At 40.6% G+C, this 18688-nt stretch overlaps 1 protein-coding gene across 18 annotated transcripts in view; it reads right to left on the bottom strand.

The window, feature by feature from the left end:
* The window catches only part of dctn1b (dynactin 1b), a 61490-nt gene that overhangs the window by 11223 nt on the left and 31579 nt on the right, over window positions 1–18688 (bottom strand). For 4 of the 18 annotated variants that reach the window (XM_085768203.1, XM_085768206.1, XM_085768199.1 and 1 more), the window contains 7 exons: window positions 12414–12434; window positions 10590–10766; window positions 6422–6619; window positions 5291–5495; window positions 3940–4018; window positions 2818–2977; window positions 1795–1899 (listed from right to left, as the gene is read on the bottom strand). In XM_085768203.1, coding sequence (XP_085624329.1) covers window positions 1795–1899; window positions 2818–2977; window positions 3940–4018; window positions 5291–5495; window positions 6422–6619; window positions 10590–10766; window positions 12414–12434 — 945 coding nt within the window. Of the gene's footprint in view, window positions 1–1794; window positions 1900–2817; window positions 2978–3939; window positions 4019–5290; window positions 5496–6421; window positions 6620–7952; window positions 7977–10589; window positions 10767–12413; window positions 12435–14520; window positions 14539–18688 lie in introns of all 18 variants that reach the window. The other 14 variants (XM_085768188.1, XM_085768189.1, XM_085768191.1 and 11 more) reach the window with 5 other exon arrangements.

Genomic DNA, 18688 nt, shown 5'->3' with positions numbered 1-18688 from the left:
AAACACTGATTATGATATGATTCATTCAGATAAAAGCTCAGAGTTTTGAAAAAAAAACATCACAGAGGTGTTTGTGCTGGATACTTTCTGTCACTGCACTCTGGATGGAGTTTATTAGTTACACCTGACTGAAACAAACGCAGTCTAATACAACGACGCTGCAGTAAATCCTCCTCCATGAAGGTTACAATGTCCAGTTGGGACATATGGCGGCCTCTGATTAAATTACCTGCCTTCAGATCTAAGTGAAATTATCCCGAGGCGACACACTGAGACTGAGCTGACCGATGCTAAGAAATGTTATTTAACATGTACAAGGACACATATATTATTCCAACTGGTGATATGTTGATGCTTTCTTTCTGTATGTATAGTTTGTTCTTTATATTTTGCTATTTTATTAAGTATTCTTAACTTATTCTTTATATTCTTATACTATATGTTGTTATTGTCACTGTATCGTCACTGTGTGTCTGTGAAATGCTGCTGCTGCACTGTAATTTCCCAGCTTGGGATCAATAAAATCTATCTATCTATCTATCTATCTATCTATCTATCTATCTATCTATCTATCTATCTATCTATCTATCTATCTATCTATCTATCTATCTATCTATCTATCTATCTATCTATCTATCTATCTATCTATCTATCTGTTTTGTTTTTGTCCTGTTTTATTATTTTCTTATCAATTTCTACTCCATTGAATTTTTACTTATTTGTTTTCCCCCTTGAGCTCAGACCACTACTCTTTTAAATTTTTATTGGCAACCAGAGAGTCAAAAATAATAAAACACGATCAAATTAATCGCACTTACGTAACAATACATTTTTCAGTTCATATAAAGTAAAAGTGAGAGAAGAAGAAAACAAAACAAAAACATAACAAAAAGGAAACACAGCAAAAGCTAAACAAGCATGAAACAAACACATACAAAAGTAAAACATTATGTGTTGCATATACAATAAATACATACATTTAGTGAGGAAGATAAAATAAAGGAAAAATTAATAAATAAATAGAGCTCAGACCACTACTTATCGATGTATGCTTATATGCAATGCATTATTGTTTGCTTGTACTGTTTATTCCGAACATGCAAATAGTACAAGGCTTCCCGATTGCTACTAAACAAATTCTTTGCACAACATAATATAGAAATAATAAAACACAGAAAAAAGAAAATAAATGGCTTATTTGACATATTATTGTAATGTAAGTTCTGAAAATAAAAGAAAATCAGATTATTAAAAAAAAAGTTTGTTTTTGTAGAAAGCTGCTCATTCATTCTGGACGATCATGTTAAAGACAGTGTTGTTGTTATTATTGTGTCCACCCTGTGTAAAGTCAAGGTGGGTCTTTGTTTAAAACTACATCCCCCAAAGTTTCACTAAACGTTACTGACAATTAATTTAAACTTGAAAACTCTCAGGTAAAACTTTTCCCCTCCACATAATGATTGGAAAGCCACGATCACTTTAAAAACTTCCACTCTCGGTGTCATGATTGATTTTGTTTCTGCGACGACTCGTTTGTCCCGATCGAGGTCAGTGCTCCAAACACCAGAGGGCAGCACTGCTACTGTTACTGTTACTGTACGAGCATATTAACGACCCCGGTCCATATCGATAATGAAATGACTCAGCGAACAGCAGCACTTTAATTAGAGGGAGGGGGAGGAAACACAGCCGCCTGCTGCTCTTACTGAGGTTTTTTGATTGATACTGTAACTTTCTTTAAAATAAATGAGCTGCATCAGTCTTGTGTTGTTGTTTTTTGACGTGTTCACTCACCAGGTCGGCCACCGTCTCTCTCAGCTCCCGGACTTTCTCCTCCAGGTCCAGGTTCCTCTCTGTCAGGGTCTCCACCATCTCCTCCGCCCCCAAGGCTGCGTCCACCTGAAGCAGAGCGAACACCGTCGTTTGAGTACAACACAAAACAGGAGATTGCATAGTTTTTAAAGGGATAGTTCAACATTTTGGCAAATTGGCCCACTGCCATAATCCCTATAGTCATAGCAGTAGGTTCGTTACCTTTAATTGTCGGTGCAAGCTGTTTTTAGAACGGCGGAGCAGAGCCGTGAGCTGCTCAGAGCTACGCTACGGAGGCTAATGGGATTTCTTGGTTTCCCTCATCAAACTCATCAAATACACAATCCAACAACTCCAAAACGCTCTGGTGGACAAGTTGTGACCTGCACATTCACCACGCTATGAGATAATAACAGAACGTTACCAGACAGAGTTGTTTTAGAGGTAAATTCATGCAAAACCGCTGATGCACGTTGCCTTCAGGGACAGTTTTTCAGCAAGCAGTCTCTGAATTTACCTCTAAAACAACTCTGTCTGGTAACGTTCTGTTATTATCTCATAGCGTGGTGAATGTGCAGGTCACAACTCCACCAGAGCGTTTTGGAGTTGTTGGATTGTGTATTTGATGAGGGAAACCAAGAAATCCCCTCAGAGCAGCTCGCCGCTCTGCTCCACCGTTCTACAAATAGCTTGAACCAACAATTAAAGGTAACAAACCTACTGCTATGACTATAGGGATTATGGCAATGGGCCAATTTGCCAAAATGTTGAACTATCCCTTTAATATATCCTGATTTGTAATAGGCAAAATAAGATAAGCTTCAGCCTACACCTTTTCAGTGTAAACATCGATTGTATACTTTCTTTATTTACTTATTATTTACTTTGATTTGCGTATTTCTTGTTTCGTCACTTTTTTTCTCGTTGCTGTATTCATGTTGAGCTGTAATTTCTATTGTACAATGAGGTGCCATCATGTCAAGAGCAAAATAAACTGAACCAAACCTGCTCCTTCAGCTCGTCGATGGTCTTCTCCGCCGCCGACATCTCCTCCTGCAGCTTCTCCTTGTGGCTCCTCAGAGAGTCCAGCTCCACGTTCTTCTTCTCCATCTGCTTCTGCAGCTTCACGTGCTCCTGCTTCTCCGACGCCGACAGATCTCGCATCCTGAACCACAGCAAACACACATCGTTAGAGACAGACGACACGGTACAGGTACGGGAACATGGTGGACAAGTCAGAGGGCTGTGATCTACCCTGCTGCATCAGATATAGAAATAAGTAGAAATGTGTTTTTTTTTTACTTTTCTATGAAGAACAGGGTTGTGATATGTGGACAGAAGATTGAGTGTAACATCTATTTACCTATTATGTTTTTTTTTCTTCCTTTGGTAACCCTTTAATTTACAGGCGGCTAATTATGTGATAATGTTAAGAAATAGCCAAGAAATAACGGTCAATTTCAAAGGAATGTTTCATGCTTTTGAATTTTTTGGGAAAGGCAGGAATATTTCTCCAACAAGTCCTTGCAATTGTCAATTACAATCAGTTATTTCTGGTATTTCTGGTCTATTTCTACACAATCAATCGTTATTTCTTGGTTATAATTCTCAACATTATCATGAAATTGACCATTATTTTCAGGCTATTATTTCGTTCTCAATATTTCTAGACATTATGACACAATTAATTGTTACTTCTTGGCTATTTCTTGACATTTTCACATAACTGGCGGCCTGTAAATTAAAGATTATGCTTCCTTTCTTCTTTATCATTCCAATATTTTACTCTATTTTGTCTTACTGTACTTAAAGGGATAGTGGGATTCATGCTGGGGTTTTCGTTCACTAATGCAGACACACTTTTTTGTGCAGTCTGCAGAAATTTAATAAATACATTTGGAAGAAAAAAAAAGATTGAGTTCAACATAAAACAGTTGTTGTGATTCTAAAATCCTTATTAATGGCTATAATACGCATCTTTTTGATTGATTGCACAGCCATCTTGCTGGGAAAGTTGTTATATCATTCATTTAGTAGTAGTTCATTTGTTGCTTTCCTCTTTGACATTGACATTTCCAGTTTTCTAAAATGATTTGATTTGTGACATTTTGTGCAGGTGAAACCCACCTGACCAGAGCTTCTTTTAGTCGGCCGTTCTGCTCTTCCAGCTGTTTCACGTGATAACTGGAGGCAGCTCCGTCCGACCCTGAGAGAGAGAGACACATCTGGGTTTATGACATCTGTGTGTGACGGACTCAAAAATTGAAAATTCATGTCGCCTGATGACATGAGAAACACACAGGAGAACTGATGCTGCTGCCAGGAAAAATTTCATTAAACAAATGGTGCAGTTCTTCTTCTTATGATTTGGCTTCAGTCGCTGCAGCAGTAAAAAAAAATAAACTTTTCCAGGATCAAGGCGACAATAAATCACCGAGCGTCGGGTCAGAGCAGAGCAGCTCAACGCCGTTTCCACAGTCCGATCACGTCAGAGACCAACATGACTTATTTCTGCTTCTGTGCCACTTGACAGCGACAAAAAAACTAATATATTACACACGCCATTACACTTTTAACACGTTTAATTTCACAACGACCTCCGGTGCAGAAACAGGAGCACTGACATTTCACTTTGCTTTTCAAACACTGCAGAAACTTTGTTGTTTTTTTCTCACACATAACTTTGTTTTCCTCAGATAGTCTATCGATTTTTCCTTTTCTTAAAGGAACTGATAACTGAAACAGGTCACAAATATATTTCCATTAAAAAAATTCACTGTTTTTTTTTTTTGTATCACAGCCAGAGTCACTACACTAGTACTGTAGTCCTTGGATTGACGTTGACATTAAAATGACTGAAATGTCACAAGCACGTCAACTTTTATAGTCAGAAAAAAAACCTCCAGAAACATTGAAAATAATTGTAAACACTTCAGACCCTAACGAGAACGGTTTGTTCGAACATCCTATGGCTATTTGTCATGGTATCACTGGGGTATGAATAATAGGTACCACTTTATAATAAGTACAACTAATAACTAATAACTAATGCTTAATAGTATGTACTTATTATAAAGTGTTACAGGATAATTTTGGACATGGTTCAATGTCTAAATAAACACTTTCACCAATGCAACTTTACTTAAATGGCTCCAGACTTTCCTCCATGTCCTATTTATGTCAAATCTGAGTTGAGATACTGATCTGTAACTGAAAAAATTAAGAAATTCCTTGTATTTGACATGGGTATTAAGTGTATAAAGTTATCCACCGCTCCATGGATTGCTTTCTCGCCGGCTTTGTTATAAAAACAAAAGCACATGCCGGGAGGAGGGTTAGCAAAACAGAGGAAAAGCGAAGTGACTGAAGGTCTTCAGGGTACCGTATCTCACTCCAGCTCATCCCATCATCGACCTTCTGACCTCAACTCTCTTACAGAAATAGCTCAGCGTTTTTTATTTCCGTCTCTGTACTGTACCTTTCTCCTCGATCTCGTGCTTGAGGATCTCCAGGTCCATGGTGAGCTCGTCCACCTTCTCCTTCATGGAGTCGACCTCGAGCTGCAGAGACTCCGCCCTCTCCTCGGCCATCTCCTTGTCCAGCGTGGCCATCTCGATGGCGTCCGCCGTGTCCGACATCTCCTCCATGTAGTGCTCCTTCGCCTCCAGAGCTTCTTTAGCCTCCTGCACACACACACACACAGGCGTTAATACAGTGTGTAAAAACCTTCGACAGGGTTCCTACAGCTTAAGCCAAGTTAAATTTAAGACTTTTTAAGACTTTGGAAAAAGAAAAGAAGGTTCCACCGCACACAATGGGGTACATTCAATTAATTTATTGTTAAAAACAGCAGCAACGCGTTTCGCCCTGTGGGCTTCATCAGGCTTCATCATCCAAGCCTGATGAAGCCCACAGGGCGAAACGCGTTGCTGCTGTTTTTAACAATAAATTAATTGAATGTACCCCATTGTGTGCGGTGGAACCTTCTTTTCTTTTTCAATGGTTTTTGTTCCTGATGCCACCTGCACCAATGTGGAGTTTTATCTGAGCTGTGCAGGGGCAATCTCTTCTCTATTTTGGACTTTTTAAGACTTATTCAAAGCCACTTGAAATGAAATTTAAGACCGACTTCATAATAAACACACATGCAGAAAAAAGAAAAAAAAAACACCACATCATTTACATAGGGTTAGGGACAATTTTACCCACTTTCCTATGTGATCTGAGGTAAAGTGAATGCTACATGAACATTGGATTGTGTCTCTTTCCAGCTGTCCTTTCAAAATAAATGCATAAAAAGTCCGGAAAAAAAAACAAAAAACACGGACTCGGGAGCTGGTGGCCGCCACTAACTTCTCTATGTCGGAATTTTACCAATTATTTTGAGATTTGAGACTAATTATTCACAACCATAAAATACCACTTACCATGTGTTAACATTTTTAAGACTTTTGAAAAATTGATTTAAGACATTTTAATGCCAATTAAGGCCTTGTTTTTAGATTAATGAATTCAATGCCTTTTAAGACTTTTTAAGGATCCGTAAGAACCCTGTTCGAGGACGTCTCTCTCTCTCCTCTCCTCTCTCCGTCCATCTGCTGCCTCTCACCCTCTTGGCCTCCTTGAGCTGTTTCTGCAGCTCCGTCTGCTGCTCCTGCATCTTGTTCTTCCACTCCTGCAGCTGCTCCAGTTGGATCTTGTGCTTCTCCAGCTCCTTCAGCTTGGCTTTGTCCTCCGTCCGCTTCATCTTCAGCGTCTCCAGCTTCTCCTCCAGGTCCTTCACCTGAGCCCGGAGCGCCTCCTCCTCCTGCACGACCGAGACGGAGACCGAGACGGTGAATAGAAGAACAGAGGCAACAACAACAACAACAGTGGAGGAAGCTGAATAATCACACGTTCAAAAAGTGAAAGTGCTGTGACACAAACAAAGGCGTTATAGGAATAGTTCACCCCCAAAAAAAAAGAAATTCAGTCATTATTGAGAAAAACCCGAGAAACCATGAAAGAAAGGAAGGACTAACGCAGAGTTAAAGGAATAGTTCACCAAAAAAAAAAATGAAATTCAGTCATTAGTGACTCACCATCATGCTGATGAATACTCCGGAGTAGTTTTTTATTCCTTCATATTTGGAGACCCGGGAGGCCGGTTCGTAGTCCCAGAAATCCTTATATGAGAGTCAATAGCGCCCGACACAAAAACGTCCATAAAACTACACAAAAACCTTGTAATATTCCTCCACACTGCCTGTCCGCGGCAATCCAAGTGTCCTGAGGGGATATAGTCCAGAGTTTACTCGAAACTATGTCATTTAGGACATTTTTACAGTCTAAACAGTCCTGTATTGAATTTGCTGGTGCACGCTCTTGCGTTCACACGACCGGACTTGCCTCAATGACGTCGTTTTGGGTCAACTCTGGACTATATCCCTTCAGGACACTTGGATTGCAGCGGACAAGCAGTGTGGAGGAATATTAAATGGTTTTTGTGTAGTTTTATGGACGTTTTTGTGTCGGGCGCTATTGACTCTCATATAAAGTTTTTGTTGGACTATGAACCGGCCTCCCGGGTCTCCAGATGCACTTTGAGGAATAAAAAACTACTCTGGAGTATTCATCAGCATGAGGGTGAGTCACTATTGAATTTCATTTTTTTGGTGAACTATTCCTTTAACTCGGCTTTGTCCTTTTTTTTCTTTCATGGTTTCTCGGGTTTTTCTCGAGGAATAATGAAAGCGACAGATCGAGTTAACAGCTCTCCCTCTGTGTGTGTGATTTCACTTTCATCTTTTTTTTTTTATGTGTCACAAAGCTTTCAGTTCACTCGCCATGCAGAGAATTCCCCTGTAGAGAAGAGAGAGTCACACACTAACACACACACAAACACACGCCGGGGAGGACGCACTCACAATATGTGCTTATACACACACACATATAATCACACGCCAGGAGGTCTTAATTCAATCCTCTCATAAACGCATGTGTGTTTTAATCGCTGTGTGAGGTTGAGACAGAGCGGCGTCACGACTGAAGCGCTGATCACACCTTTTTACGGCTCGTTAGAAGATGTTAGTGTGAGAGACAGAGAGAGAGAGAAAACGTCACTTTAGAGCAAAAAAAAACATCACACCACACCACTGCACCTGCGTTTCCATGGCGACCTCCTCCTGAGGGGGGGGACAGAATATGAATCAGACCGATTATGTCCGCTTTGCAATTACACAAACGCCAAATGGCAGATGACTTTTACAAAAATGCTAACGAGATAATCTGTGACATTCATGTACATGTTGAGTGTGTGTGTCTGTCTCCAGATCAGATCAGATAACACACACACACACACACACACACACACACACAAGAGATTCGACCTGTAGCCGATTAACAAGGGGCTCATAGACAATTACGCACATACACTGATGCAAATACACAATAATTTGGACGCAGACAGGGTTTTAATTACGCTTAAATGGGCTCCACTACAGAACTAATCATTTCATCTCTTGGTCTCGGTCTCATGTTTGAGAGGCAGCGGACGAGTTAAAGGGATAGTTCAACATTTTGGCAAATTGGCCCATTACCTTTAATTGTCAGTGCAAGCTAATTTTAGAACGGGGGAGCAGAGCCGCGAGCTGCTCAGAGCTACGCTACTGAGGCTCAGTTTGATGAGGGAAACCAAGAAATCCCATTAGCCTCCGTAGCATAGCTCTGAGCAGTTCTAAAAAATATCTCGCACCAACAAATAAAGGTAACGAACCTACTCCTAAAACTATAGGGATTATGGTAATGGGCCAATTTGCCAAAATGTTGAACTATCCCTTTAAGTTCAACAGCAGAAATCCAGAAACTAACAGACGCATAATGCAAAACAGTACAAATAAGAATATGTCATATACAGTATCATCATATGATAATGATGATTTGGTTTTACATTATAATTTGTATGTATTGCATGAAAATGTAAAATATATATATATATATATATATGTATATATATTCTTGTAAGAAAGAAATGTCAACAACAAACTGCTAAGTGATCAATAGGTCACATATTTCGGAGGTAAGAGCAGCGGCCATCACAAACAAATCTAACTGATCATAACACTGCAAACAGAAGCCGAAAACTAGAGCATAAATGATAATTTTTTTGAGAAATATTTCAAATATTTTCAAAAAGCTCAGTTTATTTGGACAAGTAACAGATATATGAAATAAAAAATCAAATATAAGGTTTGGCGTTCCTCAGGGATCTATTCGAGTCCCAGTTAATTTCACTTTATACACTTATAACTAAGCATCAATATCATTATAATCAGCAAACAGTTTTAACACCTGTGCAGACGACACCAGGCTGTGTCTAACACTTCAGTTAAATCTGTGGATCAATCAAACCAATCAATGAAGTAAATCCAACAGCAGAATAAATAACTCTGTGAACAGTAGCTGAACCAAATAATCAATTAACTGATTTGTAAGTTGTGTGTAATTGTAGTTGTGGATGTTTAATTAGAGAGAAACATTATTTTGCCAATAATTGTGATTAATCAGAATATTTGTTGATGAAAACATCAGTAGATTAATAAATCATCTGTGACTTGTAGTTCCCCTCAGCAGTAGCCACCGTGTGTGTGCTCTGATACGCTGTGACCCTGAAGAGGATTAAATGCTTTGGATTAAATCATATAATTAAAACACTGGAGCCACATTATTAATTAAACAAAAATATTCAGTGTCTTTATTTTTGTAAGTCAGCCGTTTCCGCGTCAGCAGCAGCGTCTATTCTGAAAATACATTTGAGGCCTCAGGCGTCTTCCTAACACGACGACATCAACACCAACTGACAGCTACGTTTTTTATTTAAATAAAGTGTATTTAGAGGAGCAAAAAGACGTCACATTTGATTTAACTCCTGGTCGTCTTATACTGAGTCTGCTTTGATCTGGTTGCCACATAAACCTCAGCTTTTTAAAAACCAAAATATTATATTATATACAGTGGTGGACAGTAACAGAGTAAATTTACTTGAGTACTGTACTTAAGTACATATCCAGAGGATTTGTACTTTACTTGAGTATTAGATTTCTTTGGTACTTATTACTCTTACTTGAATACATTTCCAGGACAGTTAATTTCTAGGAAGGCTGAAAAGTACTTGTTACTTTCAGGTCTGCTCTTTTTTTCTTTTTTCTTCTAAAATACTATTGGACACAAGCTGTGTTTGTCAAAGAAGGAAACCCTAACCCCTAAAAGCAGCACATCAGTGCAGGTGGTTTCAAAGAGTTAATTCTCAGAAACAAGAGTTAAAAGCTCCTTAAATTCATTTAGAAAAAATTATAGTAATTCACTGATGTGAAAAATAAGAAATTTACTCTTACTCTTACTTTTACTTAAAGTAAATTTAAAAGCATGTACTTTTGGATATTTAAGTACCTTTAAAAGCAAGTACTTTCTTACTCTTATTCGAGTAACATGTCGACTGAGCTACTTTTACTTGTAACGGAGTAAATTTTGACCAGTAGTATTTGTACTCTTACTCAAGTACTGAGGTCGAGTACTCTGTCCATCTCTGATTATATATGTGTCTTTCTTATTTCAAGCAGATGTCAAATAAAAAAAACACCAGCTCAAGTGTTTTTACGGTTTCCAAAGGATGAAACGTTCTCCTCCCTCACACATCAGATCAGTTGCAGCTTCGTCAACACGACCTTTGACCTTTGACCTCTGTGTTTTGTCCGTGTCTCTGCTGCAGCTGCTGCGTTAGACGTTAGACTCGTACTGACCTTACTGGGGACGGGGGCTGGAGGTTTCCCGGGGGAGTGGAGGGTGGGGATGACCGGGGCGGCCAGCGGCGTCTGGGCCGGCGTGCTCGGCTCGCTGCTGCTCATCTCTCCGGCCGAGGCCGAGGCCGAGCCGGAGGCCGCCCCCTTCCCTCCGGCGCCCGCAGGTCGGCTCGGCTGCTGGAGACGCCGAAGAGAAAACGATGAGAATAAAACAAAACAAAACAAAACAACGGATCCATAAGTGATGTGGGGAACACTTTACTTGAATAGGTATTCATAAGATTGACATAACACTGTCATAACCATGACATAACAGCTGTCATAAACATCAATGAATACTTACTGTATGACAGCTGTCGTTAAGTGTCATTCAGTAAGTTATGTCACTTTTAATGCAAAGTTGACATTGTTTGAGATGTTTTTGTTCTGACAACTTGACATAAAGACAATTTAAACTGTCATAGCAGACCTAATTGCCAAACTTTCAAAATGATGTCAAGTTGTCAGAACAAAAACATCTCAAATAATGTCAACTTTGCATCAAAAGTGACATAACTTACCGAATGACACTTAACGACAGCTGTCATAAGTATTCATTGATGTTTATGACAGCTGTTATGTCATGGTTATGACAGTTTTATGTCAATCTTATGAATACCTATTCAAGTAAAGTGTTACCGTGATGTGTTATGGCGGCCATGTTGGAGGTCGTCTCGTCCTCGGTAACAACTGCGTTTAACCGAGATACTTTTATCTTCTCATCTCTCTCGTCTCCTCTTATGCTGCTGCTGCTCTTTGATTTCACTGAGTGTGTTTTCATGTTTTCACAGTTTAGACTCAGATCCTGGTTTTGATCTTTGCATCATGATTAGAACAGGATCCAGATGAATGAAGAGAACCTGCACTGTTTTAAATTATAATATGTGACGATGCATTTTTCTTCAGGATTTTAAAATTGTATATTTAGCTTAAGGCTCAGTAGAAGAAAAGGAACCATTAAAAATTCAATTATCTGTAATAGAAAAAAAATCCAACGACCACATTTAGATACAAGGTGATTTACTATATAGTGACATTTTAATTGTCCATGTAAACACACTCATTATAAAAAAAAGACCTGTTTTGTCCTGTCTAACCTTTAAAGAAATAGCATTAGCAGCGAGTGCAGGTTAACCAGATGTTTTTTAAGGTTAACTAAGTGTCACAGCTGGTTCACTTCTACAAGGACTACAACAAGGATTTGCAAACTCGTAAATTATGTGTTTTGGAAAAAGCATTTCCATTTATGAAGTTACCAAACCAACATGAACAAAAAATGTGTTGGACCTCCTCCATCATGGCCACAGATCTAATTAAGGCGACAGAGATTTGCTCAATAAAATATTATACAAACCAAGCTGAGACAAATTAAAACAAAGAAAGTGACAGAACTGAACAAAAGCAACACTGGCGGCTGGTTTACTCTAGTTTAAAGCAAAAAAACAAAAAGGAAAACCACATGTTGAAGGCATGGACGCTAGAGTTTGAAACTACTGCAGCTGTTGATGATATGAGTGTGAAGAGATGAAGAGAAAATCATTAAATATGAGTCTGTAGTTTTCTGTGCGTAACGTTTCTGATGCCATTAACCAAAAAAGTGTCACTGCTCTAATGGAAAATAACATGGATTGGAGTCAAGTGTGGCGATGCACTCACACAAACACACACATTCAAACACACTCAAACACACACTTTGCTGCATCATGTGAAACAATAACCTGAGGCATAAATAATGCAAACTGATAAGAGATGGGAAGCCCTGACGATGCCGAGGACTGGGCTCACCTTGGGCCTTCTGGCCGTGGTCTGAGGAGGAGGAGAAGAGGAGGAGTCAGGAAAAAGAGGAAGAGGAGGAGGAGGAAAGGGAAGGAAACAAACAGCCAGGGTTAGTGAGTGTTTCAAGGCAAAGTTCATATTAAAATGGGGAAATCACAGACAAAGGGATAAAATGGGTCGATGAAACAGATGAGACTGATGGAAGTTCTTCGACTTTACAGACGATTTAGAACATATTAAACTCTTTTTCTTTGTTGAGAACCACAACAGAGCTTCATCTCCTACATGTGAATCCACTATTATAATCCTGCTGCCACATCCACATCCCTCCCTCCCTGCAGATCTGGTCTCTCGTCCAAGCCGGTGTCCACTACAGGGCCTCGTTTTCCTCCGCCCATCATGTGACCAACAAAAAAAAAAAAGCAGCGCCGTGCCGTGGACACAGCGACTGGTACTGCCGCTGTGACCTAAATGACTGCATTGTGTCTCAGAGGGACGCAGCAGATCCAGTTCATCCGAGTCCAATTTTGTTGCACGGTGCTTACACAGTAGACAGAGCAGGGATAATGGCTCGTTATCCCGCCACATCGCCTGTTCTCAGACATTAAAACACGGTGCAGCAGCGAGGAAACAGGAAGCAGTTTGTTCTCAGCTCTATAGAGTCTGAACTTCAGACCTGGATTACATCATCATGATCAGACGCCTCGGAGGGTTTAACAGAGGATTCACCGCACGAGAACTACAACAAAGTGTATTATTATAACACAAAAAAGATCAATGTCACAATATACTGTGATTTCTGCACCAATGACCTCATTTTCAAAGGTCATAAATTACATATCTTATAAAACCGAGGCTTCAGAAGTCTTTCCACATTCAGATTGCATTAACCTCAACATGCACTGGTGCAGAATTGGATGATATAACGTATGTTTTCTCTATATTATAACAAAAGGCTGCAAAATATATCAGTCAGAGACGATAAATTCAATTAATTTGATGATTTGCTATAGAAAATTTCCAGGAAAGAGCAAAAAAACGAAACAGTAAAGTTCTGATAATAGTAAATATTCATTCATCATTCATTTAGAAACTTTATTCCTTACATAAATTGAATAATCTGCATTTTAAATGTTCAGTAAAAGCTTCTTGATTATTCTACTGAGTCTCTGTTTCATCTGTGATTGATGCTAAATGACATTTGGTTCTTTTAAGGAGAGTGACCCAAAAACTGATGAACTGGTTTGTTTCTTTGATAAATATTAATATATTCACTTTTTTCCTTCGCTCTGCCAAAGTTGAACTAAACACAAAGCTGTTTTCGACGATGTATCCAGGTCTGTGTGTGCAGACTCTTTTCTACTCATTAACAACAACGAGTCTTTCACTTCACTGTGTTTTTCTTCTCTTCTAAGCTTTACTTTCACCTCCTGTCCTTTGCTCTCTTTCTCTCTCTGTTCTCCAGCTCGGGCACAGCCATCGCTTTGGCTAGTTATCGTTCTTGATTGGATTAGAGCCGGACCATTCAGCAGAAATTAGCCCGAGCTAACAGCTGTACCAAATAAGAGCTGACAGCCCTCTTAAGCCACGGTTGTCGCTGTGCCGTAGAAACACCGGACCGGACTGCAACGCTGAAATCACACACCGGTCTGTGAGCTACGGCTGCAGCAGCACCACCACCAGTGAAATGATTTGATTCAAATGAAAGATTAAAGCTCGTAGAGTAGACAACATGAATAATAAAGGCATGAAAATAACTCTGCAGAAAAAGGAGCTGTGAATTAGCAAAAAAAAAAATCAACACGGAGCACAAATTAAAAACTGAGCAGGTTTGGTTTACTCCACTCCAGCGTACACAGCGGACACATCACAGGTCACTTTGGAGGAAAGAACAGAAAAAAAAGAAGGGCAGCTGCAACCAAAAAGCGAAATAATGAGGACGAACTGAAACTTTACTCTGCCGGCAAATCAGATGTAAGTAGCATGACGGAAAAAAAACCACGGCGACAAGTTGACAACCACAACAACGACATCGGCATCAGCATCGAAAGCAGAAACAGAAACATCCTCCAACAACAGATAATAAAAGACGGTCGTATAAGGAGTTGTTCTCTACCTTCCGGGGTGCAGGAGTCTGTCTCATCATATTTGCAAGGGAAGAAGACACACACACACACCAAACACACAGAAACCAAACACACACACACACACACACACGGAGAGAGAGGTGATGAAACAGACGGACAAAGATGCTGGATCCTCAGAGAGTCGGGAGGTTTATGTCAGACACAGACACACAGCTGATGAAGAGGAAGACGAAGAGGAAGCAGCAGCAGCCAGCGCTCGGTCACACAGGCAGCCAAGCCGAGCTGCTCCGGCCGGTTCGGGGTGTGTGTGTGTGTGTGTGAGGAGGGGAGGGGGGGGGCTGCAGTGGTGCAAATGGCCGCGGCGATTTTTTCCCAGGCTCCCCCTCTTCTTTCCTTCCTTCTATCCTTCTTCCCCTCTTCCCTTCCTCCTCTTCCTGATATCGTCCTCCTTTACGTCCTCTGTCTCCGCTCATAATCCATCCATCCGCCGCCGCTCCGAGCTCCTCGTTCGCTGCCTCCCCTCTCTCTGCTCCTCTCTCTCTCTCTCTCTCTATCTCTCTATCAGGGCTCTGGCATCTCGCCGCCTCGAGCCTCCGACCTGCTACTGCTCAGAGGAGACGCCTCCCCTAACCTTCCTCTTCTCCCTCTTCCTCTTCCTCCTCCTCTACCTCTCCTGTCTCACCCTCCCTCCCTCCCTCCTCTCTCTGCTTATTGTGATTTGCCCTGCTCATGCATTACATCACTTGTGCACTCTCTCCGCCTCCCCTCCCCTCCCCTCCCTCCCTCCCTCCTCTTCTTCCCCGTGATCACTGCTGCTCACCCACTCATCACCACCTCGACCACAGACAGACAGGGAGGGAGGAAGAGGGGGAGAGGGGGAGGGAGGGAGGGAGGGGTGAGACTGTGTGTGTGTGTTGGAGCAGTGATCCTGGACAGACAGAGGAGGAGGAGGAGGAGGAGGAGGAGGGAAGACAGGATGTGAGACGGAGACGAAGGGTGGGGCTGTAAACAGAGGTGAAACTGATGCAAGCCTCCCCTGTCGCCTAGCAACCCTTCCTCCCTCCCCTCCCCTCCTATTGGCTCATTAGAGGATGCTGACAAAAACAACGACGGGTTTTTTTTTCTTTTGGCTTATTAATGTGTGAAATTCTTAGAAATTTTCCACCATAATTGCTCATTTTTTTCTTCTTTTTTTGTATAAAGTTTTTTTTTTTCTCTATTTAAATAATATTTTATACATAACACACTACATATCTATATATTTTTTTTTTGTACATAGTAAATTCTTTATATTTCTATGTATCCTGTACTCTTTGCTACCGTTATAAGTGAATTTCTCACACGTGGGATCAATAAAAACTCACATGTCTTATGTTCATTTTAAACTTAAACGTAAGTGATTCTATTTTTTTCTATAGAAATAGGCAACTTCTGTAACTTTACAAAACCAAGACTCCAACAACAAGAACAACGACCACCACGCCCGCTTCACTCTGTGACTCTGCAGCTGAGTGAAGGTGAGAAAGTTGAACTACTTTAACAACCAAATACAACCAAAACATGATTATTAATGCCTCCTGCCACCATTTGCAGCTTTTCAGATGTTCCAAGCAGATTTCCAAAAAGACAACATGTTTTTTAAAACTTTTTTATGCTCCTATTTATTGAAAAGCAGCTCGGCAATCTCACTCAAACAGGAGCAGATTGTGACTTTACCTCTGACTATTTTTAGCAGCGGATTAATACACAATCTGTTCACTAGTGGGTATTTCTAGGAGCAGGACGGTGTATATGGGGCATTACATCAAATATAAATTGCATTGTTTGTTCATTATTAGGAGCTCGGAGGTGCAGAGGAATAAAATACATCAGGTTTTGGAAACACAAAATAAACCTAATAGGATCATTTCAATGTTTTTTTTGGTCTCAAATGAGATTCATGGATAAAATCTCCTACCTAATGTAATTATATGATATTAAATCAATATATTTTCAGCACAGAGACTCTCCAGCTGACACATCACACACTTCCTGCTCATTGATTTGCAACTTGCCCACAAAAGCCCTGATGCAGCCAGAGATCTGACAGGGAGCGGTCGACCGGGTATCAGCCTGACAATCACACTGCATTTCCATTTCATCTCACTTTATTATTATGCATGTACTTGTATGACGACGCTACGCACTTGAACCAACTGAAAAAATCTGCAGTGTGGGCGGCCGTCCAAATCTCTGGGCCGATCGACCACACGGATACAAGTAGAATCATTTTTCAGGACGGTTAAAATGTTTTCTATTGCTGCTGCCCAACCCAGTGATGGTTGTTTATTTATTCTTCTAATAAAGAAAAACACAAAGAGAATGAATCCTTGCAACAAAAAAAAAAGGTTGTGTGTATGTGCTTTTTTTTAAAGGGATAGTTCAACATTTTGGCAAATTGGCCCATTGCCACAATCCCTATAGTCATAGCAGTAGGTTCATTACCTTTAATTATCGGTGCAAGATATTTTTAGAACGGTGGAGCAGAGCCGCGAGCTGCTCAGAGCTACGCTACGGAGGCTAATGGGATTTCTTGGTTTCCCTCATCAAACTCATCAAATACACAATCCAACAACTCCAAAACGCTCTGGTGGACAAGTTGTGACCTGCACATTCACCACGCTATGAGATAATAACAGAACGTTACGAGACAGAGTTGTTTTAGAGGCAAATTCATGCAAAAGCACTGATGCGCATTCCCGGCGTCAGCAAGCAGTCTCTGTATTTCCCTCTAAAACAACTGTCTGGTAACGTTCTGTTATTATCTCATAGCGTGGTGAATGTGCAGGTCACAACTTGTCCACCAGAGCGTTGTGGAGTTGTTGGATTGTGTATTTGATGAGTTTGATGAGGGAAACCAAGAAACCCCATTAGCCTCCGCAGCGTAGCTCTGAGCAGCTCGCGGCTCTGCTCCGCCGTTCTTAAAATAGCTTGCACCGACAATTAAAGGTAACAAACCTACAGTACTGCTAAAACTACAGGGATTATGGCAATGGGCCAATTTGCCAAAATGTTGAACTATCCCTTTAACATAATAAAGTGATTTAATGGGTCAATTCGCTCCTCAACAACCCAGAGCCCTTTGAGTCGCTGTGGTAAAATCTTCCTCAGCTCCACTAATCTCCGTCTCTCAGCAGGAAGAGAGAGCGAGGGGTGTAAGAGGATTAATTCAGTGGAGATACTCTGATTAGCTCTGAGCTTTGCACCCAAAATACTTCAACATCACAGGCGTGAAGTCGGAGCCGCAGTCATTTGTGTGATGAAACTTGGGGTGTGTGATCACAGTAAACACAGGCAGTGTGAAAGTGAGTGTTAAGACAGTTGATGATCGCAAGTAAAAAAAGAAGAAAAAAGAGAAAAGAGAAGGATTCCTCCTCGTTTATAAGAAAGCAGACGGACGTGAGAGAGTTCAGGCTGCTGGAGCGGAAAGGAAAACTGTTTATGTGTATCCATTACACAGCAGCTGAGGGAAATCTGTCCTGTTAAAATATTAAACATCATTCTGTGTAATCGTTTCACTTTCTCTCTCCCTCTGCAGCTCACAGTCTTAAGTGCTGCTGTGAGCGGGGCGAGAGAGAGACAGAGACAGGCAGAGAGGATGATGGGAGATATAGGTGGAGATGTATCAAGTTGCTGCTTTCCCAGCAGACACGCCGGGTGTTTTTGAGCGTCGGTGAGGTGGAGGCTCTGCAGGACGATAAAATTACTGCTCAGGAAGCATCGACACAGCAGAACCTGAACCTGAACCACCGAGCCCGGTTCTGACCGAGCTGAAAAACTGGGCTGGCGTTTCACTTATGTTGGTTTTAAGGCGTCAGATCGGGAAGAGAGAGGAGATTGTTGTTAAATAACAAGACAAGAGGCACAAAAATAGAAGGAAATTGTTTTAAAATTATGTATATGTCTTGTTTTCTACATGTTGTATTTATACCGGCACCAATAAATTAATAATTCAGGTTAAATTCTCTGAAAAGTAGACTAAACAATGTACCTTCCCATCATCTTCTCTGTCTGTTTCTGTCTCTATTTGATAAAAGATGATGCAGTTCCTGTAAATACGAGTCTCGACTTATCAACTTATAGTCTAAAAATGTAGAAAAGGGCTCAATGAACAAACCAGAGTGTGGCTGTGGCAGCGCATGGGTCTAGTTAGAGATT

The sequence above is a fragment of the Trachurus japonicus genome, chromosome 22 (genome assembly GCF_045865225.1).
Source record: "Trachurus japonicus isolate A0001 chromosome 22, Traja_1.0".
Classification (NCBI taxonomy): domain Eukaryota; kingdom Metazoa; phylum Chordata; class Actinopteri; order Carangiformes; family Carangidae; genus Trachurus; species Trachurus japonicus.
The sequence above is the reverse complement of the archived record's forward strand: the minus strand, read 5'-3'. Positions and strand labels throughout refer to the sequence as shown.